The 17911-nt window shown below is 49.5% G+C and overlaps 2 protein-coding genes across 4 annotated transcripts; both read left to right on the top strand.

The window, feature by feature from the left end:
- The first annotated feature begins 274 nt into the window (after positions 1–274).
- Positions 275–9839, top strand: LOC135458501 (gasdermin-A3-like). Of its 2 annotated transcripts, none has more exons than XM_064733667.1 (10): positions 275–366; positions 5510–5775; positions 5941–6136; positions 6317–6482; positions 6554–6647; positions 7064–7132; positions 7387–7529; positions 7721–7871; positions 8578–8651; positions 8783–9638. In XM_064733667.1, exons 2-10 carry the CDS (start codon positions 5556–5558, stop codon positions 9017–9019), a joined length of 1350 nt encoding a protein of 449 aa, XP_064589737.1. In that variant the 5' UTR covers positions 275–366; positions 5510–5555; the 3' UTR covers positions 9020–9638. The 2 variants fall into 2 exon arrangements, with proteins under 2 accessions (XP_064589737.1, XP_064589735.1); XM_064733665.1 differs by lacking the exon at positions 275–366 and adding an exon at positions 4395–4551 and having other exon boundaries at positions 8783–9839.
- An 833-nt stretch (positions 9840–10672) lies between these two features.
- On the top strand, positions 10673–17334 carry LOC135458522 (gasdermin-A3-like). 2 transcript variants are annotated; one of them, XM_064733700.1, is made up of 10 exons: positions 10673–10762; positions 11844–12109; positions 12283–12478; positions 14036–14201; positions 14273–14366; positions 14777–14824; positions 15073–15290; positions 15371–15572; positions 16281–16354; positions 16489–17334. In XM_064733700.1, exons 2-10 carry the CDS (start codon positions 11890–11892, stop codon positions 16726–16728), a joined length of 1458 nt encoding a protein of 485 aa, XP_064589770.1. In that variant the 5' UTR covers positions 10673–10762; positions 11844–11889; the 3' UTR covers positions 16729–17334. The 2 variants fall into 2 exon arrangements, with proteins under 2 accessions (XP_064589770.1, XP_064589772.1); XM_064733702.1 differs by having other exon boundaries at positions 10725–10762; positions 15073–15227; positions 15422–15572; positions 16489–17333.
- The last annotated feature ends 577 nt before the right edge of the window (positions 17335–17911 follow it).

Raw genomic sequence — 17911 nt, 5'->3', positions numbered from 1 at the left:
CATTCTGAAGAAATGGAACACTGGGGAGGAGGATGGTGAATTGCTCCAACTGAGAATAACCCTGGGGAATAAGAACTCAGGTGTGAACAGCCAGGGAACCACCAGCATGGATCAGATCTAACACTGCCCCTGCCCTGGTGCTGCTTCCAGGAACCTACTTCAGCAAGAAAAGTCAATTTACTCTTTGCTCTGTGTTTGTGCGATGGGGCAAGCTTCTGTGGCAACTCACGGCTCCCATACTTAGCAAACATTTCCACGCCTTTGGCAGAGAGCCAGAGAACTTCTCCCCAGTCCTGCTGCTCTCCAGAGGCCACATCACCTCAGCACCCCAGGGTCTGCTCTGCATGCCCACCACCCCACAAACAGGTAAGTGCATTATCCCAGAGCTTGGGTAGAGGAGAAGGTTGGTGGGAGCTCTCTGTTAAGTGCTCTTGTTTAGTTTTTCTTCTCTTCTTGGAGACCTTCAAGGGAAAGAGCTCAGAAGGGCTAATAACATTGAGCACTGGCAGCTGTTTGTCTTTGGAATGGTTTAAACTCAAAGAGAGCAGGGTTGGATGGGGTATTGGGAAGGAATTCCTGTATGGTCAGGCACCGGCACACAGGCACACAGGCACACATCCCTGGAAGTGTCCAAGGCCAGGGCTTGCAGCAACATGGGATAGTGGAAGGTGTCCCTGACCATCTTAGGGAGAGGAATGGGATGAGCTTTAAGGTCCCTTCCCATATAAACCGTTCTGGATTGTCCAATTTCTCCTCTCCAGCTCTTTCCCGTAAAACACCAGAAAAGTGAAACTGAAACATTTTCAAAAAAAGAAGCTGTGTCAGAAAGGGAACTGGGATTTCTTTCTGGCCCTCAAACACCAGCTCTACCCTGTAGACCACCAGGGCCTGCCCAATAAGGCTGGGCTGATTTCTCTTTATTTTCGCAGACATTTGCCCCTAATATCAGCATCCTCAGAGTGTGCCTGCTCTGCTCTCTCTGCACAATCACTGAGGCTCAGCAGCAAAGGGGGACAAGGTCAAACAACCCACAGCTCCTGCTGCTTCCTCCCCCAAAGACCCCTGTAACAACCCTGTGAAACTTGTGCCTTGGTGCTGCCTTCTGATATAAGGCAAGGCAACCTGGTTTCAAGGAACAGCACAGCGACCCAAACTCACCAGGGTCGCTCGGGCCAGAGAAGGTAACCAATATCCCGCATGGCCGGTGGGGATATTGGTGACCTTTGTGGGCAAGGCTTTGGGGTAGGTCGTGTTTCTCCCTTTCTGTGTGCTTTTAATCACTTTGTTGGGTCCGACCGCTCGGGATGCCGATGGTTGGAGCCTGATAATTCGCACATTCACCCTCTCTTTCGACCCTTGAAGGACTACTGTCCACGTTCTGCCTATGGCCCAACTAGGGTGATCTGGCTGCAAAACTGTCATGCTGTAGTCAGTGCATTTCCGAAATCTAGGGATTTTATGGTGGTTTCGATGGAAACTTCCCTGGAGGAAGACGGGTGTTTTGCAGCCGCTGGGTGCCCAGGTGAACTGTAAGAATTTGTTGGGCTCTTGTGGCTCCCACCCAGGCCCCGACGGTCTGGCATCTGTAACTATGGTTTCGCAGCCTCAGTGCCCACAATATCCCCGCCCTGGGTGATTGCAGTAGCTTTTTCCTGGGTTTGAAGCTGGGCACCAGTAGGATAGGTACATGTGTGTGGCGTGTGGGGAATAGGGGTCTACCTTTGGTTGCCCTGGAAACAGGTCAGTAATGCAGAGCATGAAGGATGGGGCGTTTGGCATGGTGATTTCTTTGAGCAACTTGTCACTACTAAGGTGTCGCATGACCCACCTGAATGGCCGATGGGGGTAGTGATGTGGGCTGGCTTGCCCTCTGGCGACAAGCTCCAACAGCAAAATCACACAGAAACACCGTTGATGCTTGGGTCTCACCCGTTCGGGTCTCTCGGGCGCTGTTTGGTGGCTTGGTGGTCTGTCACTTTCCTCTGGAACGGGGATGTACGCGTCACAAGGACGCCCCACGAGCATGTCCTGTAAACAGAAACTCACAACTCTCGTCAGTCTCATTCTGCTCATTGTGAAGGTCAGGCTTGATTGACTTAAGTGGACACCACCTGATTTTGCCGTCCTTTTTGACAGCTGCATACCTTCTCCCCGTGAGCATCAGCCTCCAGCCCCGTTCCCATTCGCCCAGCTCGTTTCTAATTACCACCTGCGGGCCCTCCTCTAGCGCTCGGGTGGCCCAGTGCTTTTGAACGGGACTGTTTGTTTCATGTCCCCTAGGGAATTGATTCAGTTCTAGCAAAGCGGTTGCCAGCATACGCGCCTGATCTCCTGGGGGAATGGAATTGGCAAAGCCCTCTGCTTTCGCCAACACTTCTAGCCTGCTTTTCAGGGTCTGGTTTGCTCTCTCCACTATGGCCTGCCCAGTACTGTTGTATAGGATACCTTGCACTAATGTGATGCCCCATTTTGAGGCGAATTCTTGCACTGGTTTGGAGGTGAAATTGGAACCGTTGTCAGTTTTGATCTCCTTGGGGATACCGAGCCAGGCCATGGCTGTCAGCCAGTGCTGAATTGTGGCCTTGGAGTTTGTTTTGGGGTGCTGTGTGGCTGTGATCGTTCCGCTATAAGTGTCCACTGTCACTGCAAGCCATGCTCGGGGCTTCAGCAGTTGACACAAGGTGAAGTCCCGACTGCCAGATCTCTGAAGGCTTGAGACCTCTCAGGTTGACCCCACAGGTCCATAGGGGTGACTTCTGGCAATGAGGGCAGGTGGCTACCACGTGTTTTGCGTCCGCTGTCGGGATCCCGCCTCTCTTTGCCAGTGCTTGGCTCCGATGTGGAGCGACTCGTGCAGCTGACGAGCTTCCTGCAACGTCCATACGCCTTTTGCTGCGGCGTCCGCTTTGTCGTTGCCGGTCTGGAAGTAACCTTTGACTGGGTTGTGGCTGTTGATGTGAATGACTGACACGGTGCCCTGTCGCAAGGAGAGCGCTTCTTCCAGCATTAGGGCTGCTGCATGTTCCAGGTGGGAGGAGGCTGGATACGGCCCGGCTGCCCCCTCCCTCTCCCGTTTCCCTGAGGCCTGGATCTGTATTCCTTAGCTAAATGCCCCTTCCTTCCACATGCCCAGCATGGTCCCCTAAGTCCCCCCTAGCGTGATGGAGCAGCTGCTGATAGGCGTCTTGGCTGGGGGCAGTTTACTGCCAAGTGGCCTGCCTGGCCACACTCAAGGCATCAAGCTGGTTATTGCAGTGTGGACTGCTGCTTGGATGGGAACTAGGTGTTCTTCCTTTGCAACATGTCTGATCATGGCAGCTATATTAGACCCCTGAGGCAGTGACCTTAAAATGTCCTTGGTGGCTGAGTTGCATTGCTGGCATAGGCACTCTGCCGGCACAGGACCCTTCACCTCTGAAGGTAATGCAGAGGAATCTAATGCTGCCTGAAGATGGTCCACAAACTGAGTGAAGCTCTCACTCTCACTCTGTTTTATACTTGACCATGGGGAGGGTTTGGCTATTACTTGGGAAGAAACACGGATGGCTTCTCGGGCAGCACGGGTTGTTGTCATAACCTCATGGGCCCGCAAGCCCTCTGCCTGCGCCTGGGGGATGATCATAGTGGGGTCTGTTCCCATTAACCTCTGTATGCTGGAGCCATGCAGTGGATGGTCAGCACCCGTTACCTGGGCTAGCTGCTTTATGCAGTTGTCCTCCCACTCTTGTTTAAAGATGAGCATCCCTGCTCCATCGAAAATCATCCTGCACGTCTGCTTAATATCAAAGGGAAGCATGTCGTCCCCTCCAAAAACGCTGTCAATGAGTGTGGAAACCATGGCAGAATTAATTCCCTTGTCTGCAATCGCTTTAATAATTGCCTGCACGTCTTTTGGATTTACTGGGGAATAGGTCCTTTGGTTTCTGTCTGCCCCCCCCACACAGACCGGGAACATCTGTGTGGCAGACGGAGCCCACTCTGCACACGCTATTTTTATTTTCCGCCAGTCTGTAAGCGGGGTTCGGTCTTTCTCTGATAACCCCTTCACCCACGCGGGAGCGCTGTGACTAGTGACCTTACATGCCGCTGCTCTCTTTCTATTAAAACTAGAATCCGAGTTGGAACTCCCCCATCCCCTCTCGAGCTCAGAGCCCGAGTCCGAGCAGGAAATCGACTGGCTGGACGTTTCCAGCCTGCTCTGCTGTTTCCTCGGACTCCGACTGTGCCCCTTCCTGCGGGGGAGGTCCATGTCCCATGAGGACCTAATTGGAACTGAGCGCTCTGATTGATCTTACGCTCCTCCGTGGGGGCCGCCCCTTCTCCCCGCTTGCCCGCACATGCATTGTTAAGCGAGCCATTGGCATTTCTACTCCCCACTACTCCCCGCCTCCTCCTTTCCGCGCTGCGCACGCAGTTCGGCGCCATTTTCAAACGCATAGGCTGGGGAGGCGTTTTTATCAATCCCTGAGGAGTCTGACAATCCGGCCGCATCCCGCGCCTCCTCTGCGAGCCCCTGCCAAAACGCCCACACGTGTTCCCCCCCCTCTGATGGTAAGTCGGTCTGCTCGGGCGAATCCGGCGTTCGCGGTTCCGCGCGCTCGACCGGGTCAAAGTTCTCCGCGGTCTGTGTCGCCGCACCCACCCCCAACTGCGGCATGGCTAATAAGTTCGCGCGGCTTTCCAGGTTTCTTGCTCTTGTCGAGCTTTTTGCAGAGCCTGGATAACTCTGCCCCACGATTTTAGGGCTTTCCCTGAGCCTGAGGACATAGTTTCCTCGGCCAGGGCTTTTGTACAATTATCCCACACCCCCAAATGGAGGACATCCACTGGGCTTTCTATAGCCCCAAGCTTAATCAGTCTCGTCAATGCAAGACTTAAATCCTTAAGCTTACACTCCATACCCCATTGTGCATGCATCTGAGTTACGACCTTTGCTATGGCCTCCATGGTCCGCGCTGGTCCGGGGGCGTCCCCCCCGCTGCAGACGGTCCCGCCGCTGCAGCCGCCGTCCTCTGTCCAGGCGAATTCCCGTTCCCCGAGCTTCTTCCCGGGTGTCGGCACCAGTTGTTGCCTTCTGATATAAGGCAAGGCGACCTGGTTTCGAGGAACAGCACGGCGACCCAAACTCACCAGGGTCGCTCGGGCCAGAGAAGCATGCAGATACCAATGTGGCAGACGGTCAAAGGCCTTTATTATCTCATCTCATGGGGTTTTATAGTCTAAGGGGTCTCTCTACATCAGAGGGGTCTGCAGTACCATCTATGGTTAGTAAGGAGTGGAAAGTTACCAGGAGTGGAAAGTTATTAGCATTACTATCATTAGGGGGGCTGCATTCCTAGTTACATTCCTAGGGTGACCTCTTACCTTAAGGGATTAGGGGAAAAGGAGTCCTACTGCTTTCTGTCACATCGCGTGATCTTCCGATCGCCTGTCCCTATCTATCACAGTTGATTCTGTGATTCAGTGCTATTACTTAAAGTCATTTGGCTTGTGTTCCCTCTTTCCCAAGGCACAAATCCCTTTGACTTTGCTTCAAAAACTCAGCCACAGCCAGAATGTATAGAAAAGTCACCAAATTCGTTGTAAATCAAATGGATGCATACAAAGAATTGGATCCTGTTGAGAGCATTGCAGACAATGAGCACTTCAGGCCTCTCTGCCTACTGATTAAAAAAAAAAAATCAAACCGCATATTCCACCGAACTCCCTACTACCAAAGAACAGGCTTCATACTGGATGATGTGCTGCTGCCTGGAGAAGATGCTACAAGCACAGGTAAAACCCAAATTTATTAATGTGAATTTATCAAATATCGCAGAAATTATTTTTGAACTGTTTGTGGCTGAACTCTAGTTAAAGTTCCAGCTTTCTTCTGTGTGTGATATACTGACAGTGCTGAGTCTGTCATCCTGCTTAAGATAATGCATGGAATTGTTTCAGAGTCCCTCCATCAAGATTACAAGCAATTCACTCTCACAAAAGTCACAGCTGATGAAGTTGATGGAGGTCTCAGCATTTCACTTGATCCTGCAAGTGTAGAGCTGAAAGGAGGTGCCTCCTTGTCCAATGGGTTTTCTGTCAAGATACAGAAGAAGAGCATATCACAGCAATACCTGGAGGCACTGACAAGAGAAAGGTAAGGAATGACAAAGGGAGCACACACGCTCCAGTCATCTTCCTCCAGCCTATGCCATGTTAAGAACGGTTTTTCAATAGCCAAAAACCAAAATCCAGGCTATGGAAAACCAACACATCCCCCCCGTTGTGTCAGCTGCACCTGGTGCTCCAAACCCTTCCCATTCTTTTCCTCTTTTAGGAAAATCAACATGGATCACTCCTTCATCCGTCAGCTCCAGAGAACTGGCATCAGGCTGTACGTGGTCACTGAAACCCTCGAGGCCTCAGAGGAGGCCGTGTACGAGGAATCCACCAAGGCAGACGGGGGCTTCAAGGCCAAATTTTATGCTTCACTCTGTGCAAAGGTTTGGCTTCTCCCTCCTTGCTTCCCAACACCTGCACCCAGCTGTTCTAACTGGTTGTTTTCCTTCACCAGGGCACCAGAGAGAGCAACCAAGCTATAGTGATACCCAAGGGATGCACGCTGGCCTTCAGGACCATCCTACTGCACATTAGAGATGGAGCATGGGGTAAGCAACTTGCAGAAATGACCAGTTTCTCCCTTCTAGAAAAGGTGCACAAGAGGAAGAACATTTTATGAAGAATCACCTGGCCCCAGATACACCCTAAATTTGTTTGCAAGGAGAGGGAGGCAGTGTGATGGACAGAAATCACCTGAGGGCAGCCAGACAGCCCATGCAAGGTCAAAGAGCCACACAAGAAAGATCTTGTTTGGGCAGGGGTCAGTAAAAAATGGAAAGAAGGAAGTGTCTGATCTACTTTTGAGGAGCTGCAAAGCTCCTGGTGATAAATGGCACAGAGAAGAGAGTTTGGGTCTGAAATTTTCTGCTTGGAAGAAAAGAGCCAGGGAGAAAAGAGGGTGGGTGAACCACCACTGGGAAGGCTGGTCTAGAAAACCATAAATGTCCTTTTTATCCTGCTACAGATCTGGTATATTTCCAAGACGAAGATGAAGATCATGTAGTTGAGGACAGGCAAGGTTATGCGGATGATGGTAAGGAATGTATTTTAATGCTTTCACATGCACAACATTTGGCTGCTTTGGGTAAGATGGAATCTGCCAGCATAAAACAAACCACCAGGAGAGATGGATTTTCATCTTCCCTGAGATACCACAACTGCCCAAATTCCATATTGCTTCAGAAACACTCAGAGAAGTGTTTCAAACCCAGGTTTAGAGCTGCCTGTCCACTCCTAGAACTCAAGTGACAGATTTGGACTCATTCTAGTTTGTACATCCCTCGGCAGAAAAATTAGAAGAAGTGAGGACAGAAGTTAAAAAGTCCTGCCGAATTTTCTCTAAGTTGTCTCCTGACCTGCTGCTCATCATCTTAAACACCATCAAAGCTGTGATGACAGATGAGAACCTCCTTCAAGAGCTCAGCCAGAAAGTAAGTGAAGCTTTTACTGACACAATTTATAAACACAGACACATCCACACCACTCCTCCTGTCCCACAAGTCACCTGCCCTGGGCCACAACTGCCCATCCAAAATTCCCTCTCTCAGCACAGCTCCCTGCTCAGGACAAGCAGCAGCCTCTGCCCTCAAATCCTGACATTTCTTCTCCTTGTTCCCCACAGATGGAAGAAGTTCTTGAGGAAAATGATGGTTATGAGCTGAAAACCGAGAGCCCAGACTTAAAAGAACTGTTCAGCACCTTGCAGCAATCCCCAAGACATCGTCTCCTTCAGCTGGCAGAAGGAATCACCTACGTCCTTGATGCTTTGCAGGGTGAGGCTTTGGGGCTTCAGGAGGGAAATCAAGACAGGGATGACTCCCACTCCTGCCATTCTCTCATTCCTTCCTCTCATACTCCTCCTCCTCTTCAAGGGGAATCAACATCAAAGTGCCATGGAGGGGAGAGGAGAGAAACCCCCTCTGCACCCAGCCAGGGCTCCCTGCTCCCTCAAAGTCTGGCCACAGCTTCCTCCCAAGGGCCAGCCCACATCTCTGCTCTGCTCACCAGCAACACGACCCAGGCCAATGGCTGGAGCTGTGTCTGGGACAGCTGGGTTGGATTTTGGGAAAGGTTCCTATCCCTGAGGGGGCTCAGGCACTGAACAGACTCCCCAGGCAATGCTCACAGCCCCAAGGCTGACACAGCTCCAGCAGGGCTTGGACAACACTCTCAGCACAGGGTGGGATTGTTGGGGTGTCTGTGCAGGGACAGGAGTTGCACATCAGTTATCCTTCTGGGTGCCTTCCAACTCCATAATCCATATGGGATATTGTGGGTAACATCCAGATCACTCTCACAGGGAGCCTGCACAAGTCATTTCTATTAAAACATCCAAAGAACCTTTGACCAAACAAACATTTCCTACAAGAAATGATCACCCTTCCCATCCTCTTCACTCTTTCCCATCCTGCTCACCAGTCCAGCCCACCACTAAGCTTGGTGCAATATTTCAGATACAAACCCAGTTTATTTCTGCAGAGTTAATGGAGCATCAGCTGCTGCTGCTGCTGGAATCCTTGGAAAGGAAGATTGTGTCCCAACAGCTGAACCTGGTGAGAACACACATCACATTTGGCTCCTTTCAAGGGAGCTCAGACTATTGCAATTATAGCAACATCTCCATAGTGTCACAACTTGACTACTGATTAAAATAATGATTTTGCTTTTTTATTGTCATTTAAAGGTTGAAAACCTACTGAAATATGACCTGGAATATGAGATGGAGCCTTTTTCTGTGAAGGCCAGGCTGCTCTCTTTCCAACACGAGGAGGACCAGAAGTTAACCATTGCCCTGGTGGAGCTGAGTGGAGTGCACCTCCAGGAAGATGGATCAGCTATCCCTAGGGATCAACCCTTTGAGTCCGTGGCAGCCCTGTTTGTGGCCCTGTATGCCCTCAAACTCCTGAGTGGTTCCAAGTAGGAGGCATCTGGCCCTGCACAGGGAACCTTTCCACAAGATGTTGGGAAATCTCTGCTGACAAGAAAATTTTCTCTCCCAATATCACCCTAGTTAATAATCAAGGTTGCTTTGGCTGGCAAAAGCAAATTTAAGGCAAGAAAACTCAATATGGATGCTTAAGGCTGGATATCAAAGTGGATTTGTCTGTCTATCTCCCCAAAAATACTGAGGGAAAACAGGAAAATCCACAAGCCCAAACAATCACAGGCCTGGCACCAATGATTCATGTAATCCTGCTTCTCTCAAAATGCTGCTGCTGCTGCTGCTTCTGCAATCTGCAAATGGGAAAGGGAAGGGCAAAGGGAATGGAAAGGAAAATGCAAAGGAAAAGGAAACAAAAGCCAAAAGGAACATCAGCAGTGGTTCACTTCCTCTGGTCCCTCTGTGTTTCAGCATGGGATCCATGAACTGCTGGTGTCAGGAAGATGGGGAAATCCCAGAGGTTTCACTGACACCTCCCTGGTCCCATCTCCCTGAGATGCCTGAGGGACACAGGCAGCACTTCAGAGCAATACTACAATACTCCCATTATCCCTTTATCAATAAAGAGCAGCTTCTTGCTAAGCAACTTGGTGGTCTCAAAGGCTGTTTCTTAATTTGGTGTCTTTTCCATCCCATGGCACTCCTAACAACCTCAGGATTGAGGCTGTACCAGAAATAAGGGCCTTTGATGTGGACACAGCAGTCTCATGTAGAGAACTTTCTAAAATAAAGTGTGAATATTTTTATTACTCCTTCTAGCAAAGTTCTAACAGACACTAATAAAAATAAAGCATTCAGGTAAAAAACTTGTGCTTGAGTCCTGGAATCATCACATGGATGGCTTTTGCTGTCAAACAAGCATGGCAATGTACCCAGCAGCCATGGAATGGCTCGGGTTGGAAGGCACCTTAATGCTCCAGGGCCATTCCCACCCCCTGCCATGGCAGGGACACCTTCCACCAGCCCAGGCTGCTCCAAGCCCCATCCAGCCTGGCCTGGGACACTCCCAGGGATGGGGCAGCCTCAGCTTCTCTGGCAAACCTGTTCTGGGGCCAATCACCCTCACAGAGAGGAATTTCTTGTCAATATTCCCTCCCAAGTCCATTTCTCCATCTGTAAAAGAGAGGCAACATTATCTGGCTCGATAAAGTTGAAGCATGGAAGAACGGAATGGTTTTGTCTGAAGGGACCTTAAAGCCACCCAGTCCCACCTGCTGCCAGGGGCAGGGCACATTCCTGTCCAGTCTGATGTTGGACAGCTCCAGCCATGGGCTTACATCTACATCTGTAGAATTTTGAGTTTTCCACAGCCCCTATCACAGAATCTGCTCAAGGAAGACTCACACAAGCAATGGCCATTCTGAGGAAATGGAACACTGGGGAGGAGGATGGTGAATTGCTCCAACTGAGAATAACCCTGGGGAATAAGAACTCAGGTGTGAACAGCCAGGGAACCACCAGCATGGATCAGATCTAACACTGCCCCTGCCCTGGTGCTGCTTCCAGGAACCTACTTCAGCAAGAAAAGTCAATTTACTCTTTGCTCTGTGTTTGTGCGATGGGGCAAGCTTCTGTGGCAACTCACGGCTCCCATACTTAGCAAACATTTCCACACCTTTGGCAGAGAGCCAGAGAACTTCTCCCCAGTCCTGCTGCTCTCCAGAGGCCACATCACCTCAGCACCCCACGGTCTGCTCTGCACGCCCACCACCCCACAAACAGGTAAGTGCATCATCCCAGAGCTTGGGAAGGGGAGAGGGCTGGTGGGAGCTCTCTGTTAAGTGCTCTTGTTTAGTTTTTCTTCTCTTCTTGGAGACCTTCAAGGGAAAGAGCTCAGAAGGGCTAATAACATTGAGCACTGGCAGCTATTTATCTTTGGAATGGTTTAAACTCAAAGAGAGCAGGGTTGGATGGGGTATTGGGAAGGAATTCCTGTATGGTCAGGCACCGGCACACAGGCACACCGGCACACATCCCTGGAAGTGTCCAAGGCCAGGGCTTGGAGCAACCTGGGATAGTGGAAGGTGTCCCTGACCATCTTAGGGAGAGGATTGGGATGAGCTTTAAGGTCCCTTCCCATCCAAACCGTTCTGGATTGTTCAATTTCTCCTCTCCAGCTCCTTCCTGTAAAACACCAGAAAAGTGAAACTGAAACTGTTTCATAAAAAGAAGCTGTGTCAGAAAGGAAACTGGGATTTCTTTCTGGCCCTCAAACACCAGCTCTACCCTGTAGACCACCAGGGCCTTCCCAATAAGGCTGGGCTGGGCTGATTTCTCTTTATTTTCGCAGACATTTGCCCCTCAGCATCCTGAGTGTGCCTGCTCTGCTCTCTCTGCACAGTCACTGAGGCTCAACAGCAAAGGGGAACAAGGTCAAACAACCCACAGCTCCTGCTGCTTCCTCCCCCAAAGCTCCCTGTAACAACCCTGTGAAACTTGTGCCTTGGGTAATACTGGTCATTATTTTGAAAATTTTTACTAATTAAAGAAATACTTTGTTACAACATCCTGCTTAAGCTGCACCAGGGGAAGTTTTGCTTAGACATCAGGAAAAAATTCTTCACTGAAAGAGTGATAGGGCACTGGAATCATCTGCCCAGAGAGGTGGTGGAGTAATCATCCCTGGATATGTTTAAAAAAAGACTGGACATGGCACTCAGTGCCATGATTTAGTTGATGAGGACATGTTAGGTCATGGGTTGGACTAGATGATCTCAAAGATCTTTTCCCACCTTGTTGATTCTGTGATTCTGTGCTATTATTTAAAGTCATTTGGCTTAACTTGTGTTCCCTCTTTCCCAAGGCACAAATCCCTTTGGCTTTGCTTCAAAACCTCAGCCACAGCCAGAATGTTTAAAAAAGTCACCAAATTCATTGTAAATCAAATGGATCCGTGCAAAGAATTGGATCCTGTTGAAAGCATCGTACACAATGAGCACTTCAGGCCTCTCTGCCTACTGATTAAAAAAAAAAAATCAAACCGCATATTCCACCGAGCTCCCTACTACCAGAGAACAGGCTTCACACTGGATGATGTGCTGCTGCCTGGAGAAGATGGTACAAGCACAGGTAAAACCCAAATTTATCAATATGAATTTATCAAATATCACAGAAATTATTTTTGTTTATTTATTTTGTTTGTGGCTGAACTCTAGTTAAAGTTCCAGCTTTCTTCTGTGTGTGATATACTGACAGTGCTGAGTCTGTCATCCTGCTTAAGATAATGCATGGAATTGTTTCAGAGTCCCTCCATCAAGAATCCAGCCAATTCACTCTCACAAAAGTCAGTGCTGACCAAGTTGATGGAGGTCTCAGCATTGCATTTGACCCTGCAAGTGTAGAGCTGAAAGGAGGTGCCTCCTTGTCCAAAGGGTTTTCTGTCAAGCCACAGAAGAAGAGCATATCACAGCAATACCTGGAGGCACTGAAAAGAGAAAGGTAAGGAATGACAAAAAGATCAGACATGCTCCAGTCATATCCCTTCAGAACACACCAGGTTAACAATGGATCTTCAACTGCCAAAAACCTAGATTAAAACTTTAGGGCATGAATTTCCCCTAACTAGGCCAGCTACGACAAGGAAATGGAGTGCCAAGGTTCCCCCTAATCCTCCTCTTCCACAGGCTTATCCCCCTCTCATGGTTAGACACTGACTAAAGTCGTTCATTCTCTCTCCTGTTACAGCTGGGCAGAGGAGAGAGAAGAAATTAAACAAAGGGTTCGTGAGTCGAGATAAGGACCTTGAGAAAGCACTCAAAGGGTAAAACAGGCTTAGCAGAGAGGTACAAAGCGAGTTATTACTAACAAAATCAGAGGAGGATAATGAGAAATTAACTAAGCCCTTAAAAAGATCTTTTGTCCCACAGCACCTCATTCCTTCCCACTAGAAGTGCCCAGGAAAGGGCATGGGGGTTTCGGTCAGTTCATCATCCAAGGTTTTTCTGCTGCTCAGGGAGAGGAGTCCTTCCCCTGCTATGCTGTGGGAGTCCCTTCCCATGGGAGACACTTCTCCATGAACTTCTCCAGCGTAGTTCCAAATCTCACGAGCAGCAGTCCTGCCAAAACTGCTGCAATGGGAGTCCTTCCCATGGGCAACAGTCCTCTCAAAACTGCTGTGGTGTTGGTCACTCTTCCACATGGGCAGTCTTACAAGGACAGGCTGCTCCAGCCTGGAAGCAGGGGCCCACATTCTCCAATGGGTCTCCCACTGGATCACAGCCTCCTTCAGACATCAATCCACTCCAGCATGGGCACCTCCCACATGGGCTGTGGGTGGATCTCTGCATCCCCCACAGATCCCCATGGATCCCCACGGGCTGTGGAGCACAGCTGCTTCACCATGACATGCTTCACCACAGCCTGCAGAGGAATCTTGGCTCTGGCACCTGGAGCACCTCCTGCCCCTCCTTCTCCACTGACCTTGGTGTCTCCATGTTTTTTGCCTCATGTGTTCTCTTCGCTCTTCTCTCTTCTTCTCTTCTTCTCTCTTCTCTCTTCTCTTCTCTTCTCTTCTCTTCTCTTCTCTTCTCTTCTCTTCTCTTCTCTTCTCTTCTCTTCTCTTCTCTTCTCTTCTCTTCTCTTCTCTTCTCTTCTCTTCTCTTCTCTTCTCTTCTCTTCCCTCTCCTCTCCTCTCCTCTCCTCTCCTCTCCTCTCCTCTCCTCTCCTCTCCTCTCCTCTCCTCTCCTCTCCTCTCCTCTCCTCTCACTAGGAAAAACCTGAGCCCCAATTTGTTTTGATCTTCTTCTTAAGTATGTTATCACAGAGGGGTTACCATCATCTCCCATTGGCCCAGGCTTGGCCAGCAGCATGTCCATCTTCAGAGCCATCAGGGATTGGCTCTGCTGGGCATGGTGGAAGCTTCTGGCAACTTCTCACAGAAGCCACCTCTGTAGACCCCCACTACCAAAATCCAGGCCATGGAAAACCAACACATCCCTCCAGTTTTGTCAGCTGCTCCTGGTGCTCCAAACCCTTCCCATCCTTTTCCTCTTTTAGGAAAATCAACATGGATCACTCCTTCATCCGACAGCTCCAGAGAACTGGCATCAGGCTGTACGTGGTCACTGAAACCCTCGAGGCCTCAGAGGAGGCCGTGTACGAGGAATCCACCAAGGCAGACGGGGGCTTCATGGCCAAATTTTATGCCACACTTTCTGCAAAGGTTTGGCTTCTCCCTCCTTGCTTCCCAACACCTGCACCCAGCTGTTCTAACTGGTTGTTTTCCTTCACCAGGGCACCAGAGAGAGCAACCAAGGTATAGTGATACCCAAGGGCTGCACGCTGGCCTTCAGGACCATCCCACTGCACATTAGAGATGGAGCATGGGGTAAGCAACTTGCAGAAATGACCGGTTTCTCCCTTCTAGAAAAGGTGCACAAGAGGAAGAACATTTTATGAAGAATCACCTGGCCCCAGATACATCCTAGACTTGTTTGTAAGGAGAGGGAGGCAGTGTGATGGACAGAAATCACCTGAGGGCAGCCAGACAGCCCATGCAAGGTCAAAGAGCTACACAAGAAAGATCTTGTTTGGGCAGGGGTCAGTAAAAAATGGAAAGAAGGAAGTCTCAGATCTATTTTTCAGGAGCTGCAAAACTCCTGGTGATAAATGGTACGGAGAAGAGAGTTTGGGTCTGAAATTTTCTACTCAGAAGAATCAAGGTGAAAACAGGGTGGGTGAACACCAGTGAAAAGGCCGGTGTAGAACACGGTAAATGTCCTTTTTATCTTCTTTCAGATCTGGGTTATATCTCCATAGAAGACTATGGACTACCAGTTTCACAAGGTGATCATAAGTAATGTACTTTAAAGCTTGCACTTAACACAACTTTTGCCTGCTTTGGGTAAGACAGAACCTCCCAGCATAAAACAAAGCACCAGGAGAGATGCATTTGCCTCTTCCCTGACCCTTAACAACTGCCCAAATTCCATATCGCTTCAAAAACACTCACAGAAGGGTTTCACTCCAGGTTTAGAGCTGCCTGTCCACTCCTAGAATTCAAGTGACAGATTTGGACTCATTCTGATTAACAGGTGGCTCAGTGGGAAAATTAGGAGTAATGGGGGGAGAAGTTGAAATCCGCTGTCACATCTTCTCCGAGTTGTCTCCTGACCTGCTGCTCATCATCTTAAACACCATCAAAGCTGTGATGAGAGATGAGAACCTCCTTCAAGAGCTCAGCCAGAAAGTAAGTGAAGCTTTTCTCACTGACACAATTTATAAATACAGATACATCCACACCACTCCTCCTGTCCCAAAAGTCACCTGCCCTGGGCCACAACTGCCCATCCAAAATTCCCTCTCTCAGCACAGCTCCCTGCTCAGGACAAGCAGCAGCCTCTGCCCTCTAATCCTGACATTTTATTTCCTTGTTCCCCACAGATGGAAGAAGTTCTTGAGGAAAATTATGGTTATGAGCTGAAAACTGAGAGCCCAGACTTAAAAGAACTCTTCAGCACCTTACAGCAATCCCCAAGACATCGTCTCCTTCAGCTGGCAGAAGGAATCACCTACGTCCTTGATGCTTTGCAGGGTGAGGCTTTGGGGCTTCAGGAGGGAAATCAAGACAGGGATGACTCCCACTCCTGCCATTTTCTCATTCCTTCCTCTCATACTCCTCCTCCTCCTCAAGTGGAATCAACATCAAAGTGCCATGGAGGGGAGAGGAGAGAAACCCCCTCTGCACCCAGCCAGGGCTCCCTGCTCCCTCAAAGTCTGGCCACAGCTTCCTCCCAAGGGCCAGCCCACATCTCTGCTCTGTTCACCAGCAACACGACCCAGGCTGGAGCTGTGTCTGGGACAGCTGGGTTGGATTTTGGGAAAGGTTCCTATCCCAGAGGGGGCTCAGGCACTGAACAGACTCCCCAGGCAATGCTCACAGCCCCAAGGCTGACACAGCTCCAGCAGGGCTTGGACAACACTCTCAGCACAGGGTGGGACTGTTGGGGTGTCTGTGCAGGGACAGGAGTTGCACATCAATTATCCCTGTAGGTGCCTTCCAACTCCATAATCCATATGGGATATTGTGGGTAACATCCACATCACTCTCACAGGGAGCCTGCACAAGTCATTTCTATTAAAACATCCAAAGAACTTTGACCAAACAAACATTTCCTACAGGAAATGATCACCCTTCCCATCCTCTTCACTCTTTCCCATCCTGCTCACCAGTCCCAGCCCACCAGCAACCTCCATCACCTTGCTGGGAGGTTTGGGATCCAAACCCAGTTTATTTCTGCAGAGTTAACAGAGGATCAGCTGCTGCTGCTGCTGGAATCCTTGGAAAGGAAGATTGTGTCCCAACAGCTGAACCTGGTGAGAACACACATCACACTTGGCTCCCTTCAAGGGGAGGCAGATTATTTAAAATCTAGCAACATTTCCATAATGATGATACAAGTTGAAAACTGATTAAAATAATGGTTTTGCTTTTTTATTGCCATTTAAAGGTTGTACACCTACTGAAACCCAACCTGCTGTCTGAGAATCTTTGGCCTTACTTTGTGGATCCTGGACTGCTGTCCTTCCCACGCAAGGAGGACCAGATGTTAACCATTGCCCTGGTGGAACTGAGTGGAGTGCAGCTCCAGGAAAATGGATCAGCTATCCCTAGGAATAAACCCTTCGAGGCTGTGGCAGCCCTGTTAGTGGCCCTGTACACCCTCCACCTCCTGAGCAGTTCCAAGTAGGAGGTGCTGGCCCTACCCAGGGAGCCCCTCCACAAGATGTTGGGAAATCACTGCTGACAAGAAAATTTTCTCTCCCAATATCACCCTAGTTAATGCTCAAGGTTGCTTTGGCTGGCAAAAGCAAATTTAAGGCAAGAAAACTCAATATGGATGCTAAAGGCTGGATATCAAAGTGGATTTGTCTGTCTGTCTCCCCAAGAATACTTAGGGAAAACAGGAAAATCCACAAGCCCAAAGAATCACAGGCCTGGCACCAGTGCTTCATGTAATCCTGCTTCCCTCAGAATGCTGCTGCTGCTGCTTCTGCAATCTGCAAATGGGAAAGGGAAGGGCAAAGGGAATGGAAAGGAAAAGGGAGGAAATGAAAAGGAAACAAAAGCCAAAAGAAACATCAGCAGTGGTTCACTTCCTCTGGTCCCTCTGTGTTTCAGCATGGGATCCATGAACTGTTGGTGTCAGGAAGATGGGGAAATCCCAGAGGTTTCACTGACACCTCCCTGGTTCCATCTCCCTGAGATGCTTGAGGGACACAGGCAGCACTTCAGAGCAATACTACAATACTCCCATTATCACTTTATCAATAAAGAGCAGCTTCTTGCTAAGCAACTTGGTGGTCTCAAAGGCTGTTTCTTAATTTGGTGTCTTTTCTGTCCCATGGCACACCTGACAACCTCAGGATTGAGGCTGTACCAGAAATAAGGGCCCTTGATGTGGACACAGCAGTCTCATGTAGAGAACTTTCTAAAATAAAGTGTGAATATTTTTATTACTCCTTCTAACACAGTTCCAATGGACACTAATAAAAGTGAAGTATTCAGGTAAAAAACTTGTGCTTGAGTCCTGGAATCATCACATGGATGGCTTTTGCTGTCAAACAAGCATGGCAATGTACCCAGCAGCCATGGAATGGCTCGGGTTGGAAGGCACCTTAATGCTCCAGGGCCATTCCCACCCCCTGCCATGGCAGGGACACCTTCCACCAGCCCAGGCTGCTCCAAGCCCCATCCAGCCTGGCCTGGGACACTCCCAGGGATGGGGCAGCCTCAGCTTCGCTGGGAAACCTGTTCTGGGGCCACATCACCCTCATAGAGAGGAATTTCTTGCCAATATTCCCTCCTGAGTCCATTTCTCCATCTAAGAACAGCAGTGTTACGTGGCTCTATAAAGCTGAATACACAAGGAT

Source organism: Zonotrichia leucophrys, chromosome 27 (assembly GCF_028769735.1).
Source record: "Zonotrichia leucophrys gambelii isolate GWCS_2022_RI chromosome 27, RI_Zleu_2.0, whole genome shotgun sequence".
Lineage (NCBI taxonomy): Eukaryota > Metazoa > Chordata > Aves > Passeriformes > Passerellidae > Zonotrichia > Zonotrichia leucophrys.
Note: the sequence above shows the minus strand (reverse complement) of the source record. Positions and strands in the feature narration are given on the sequence as shown.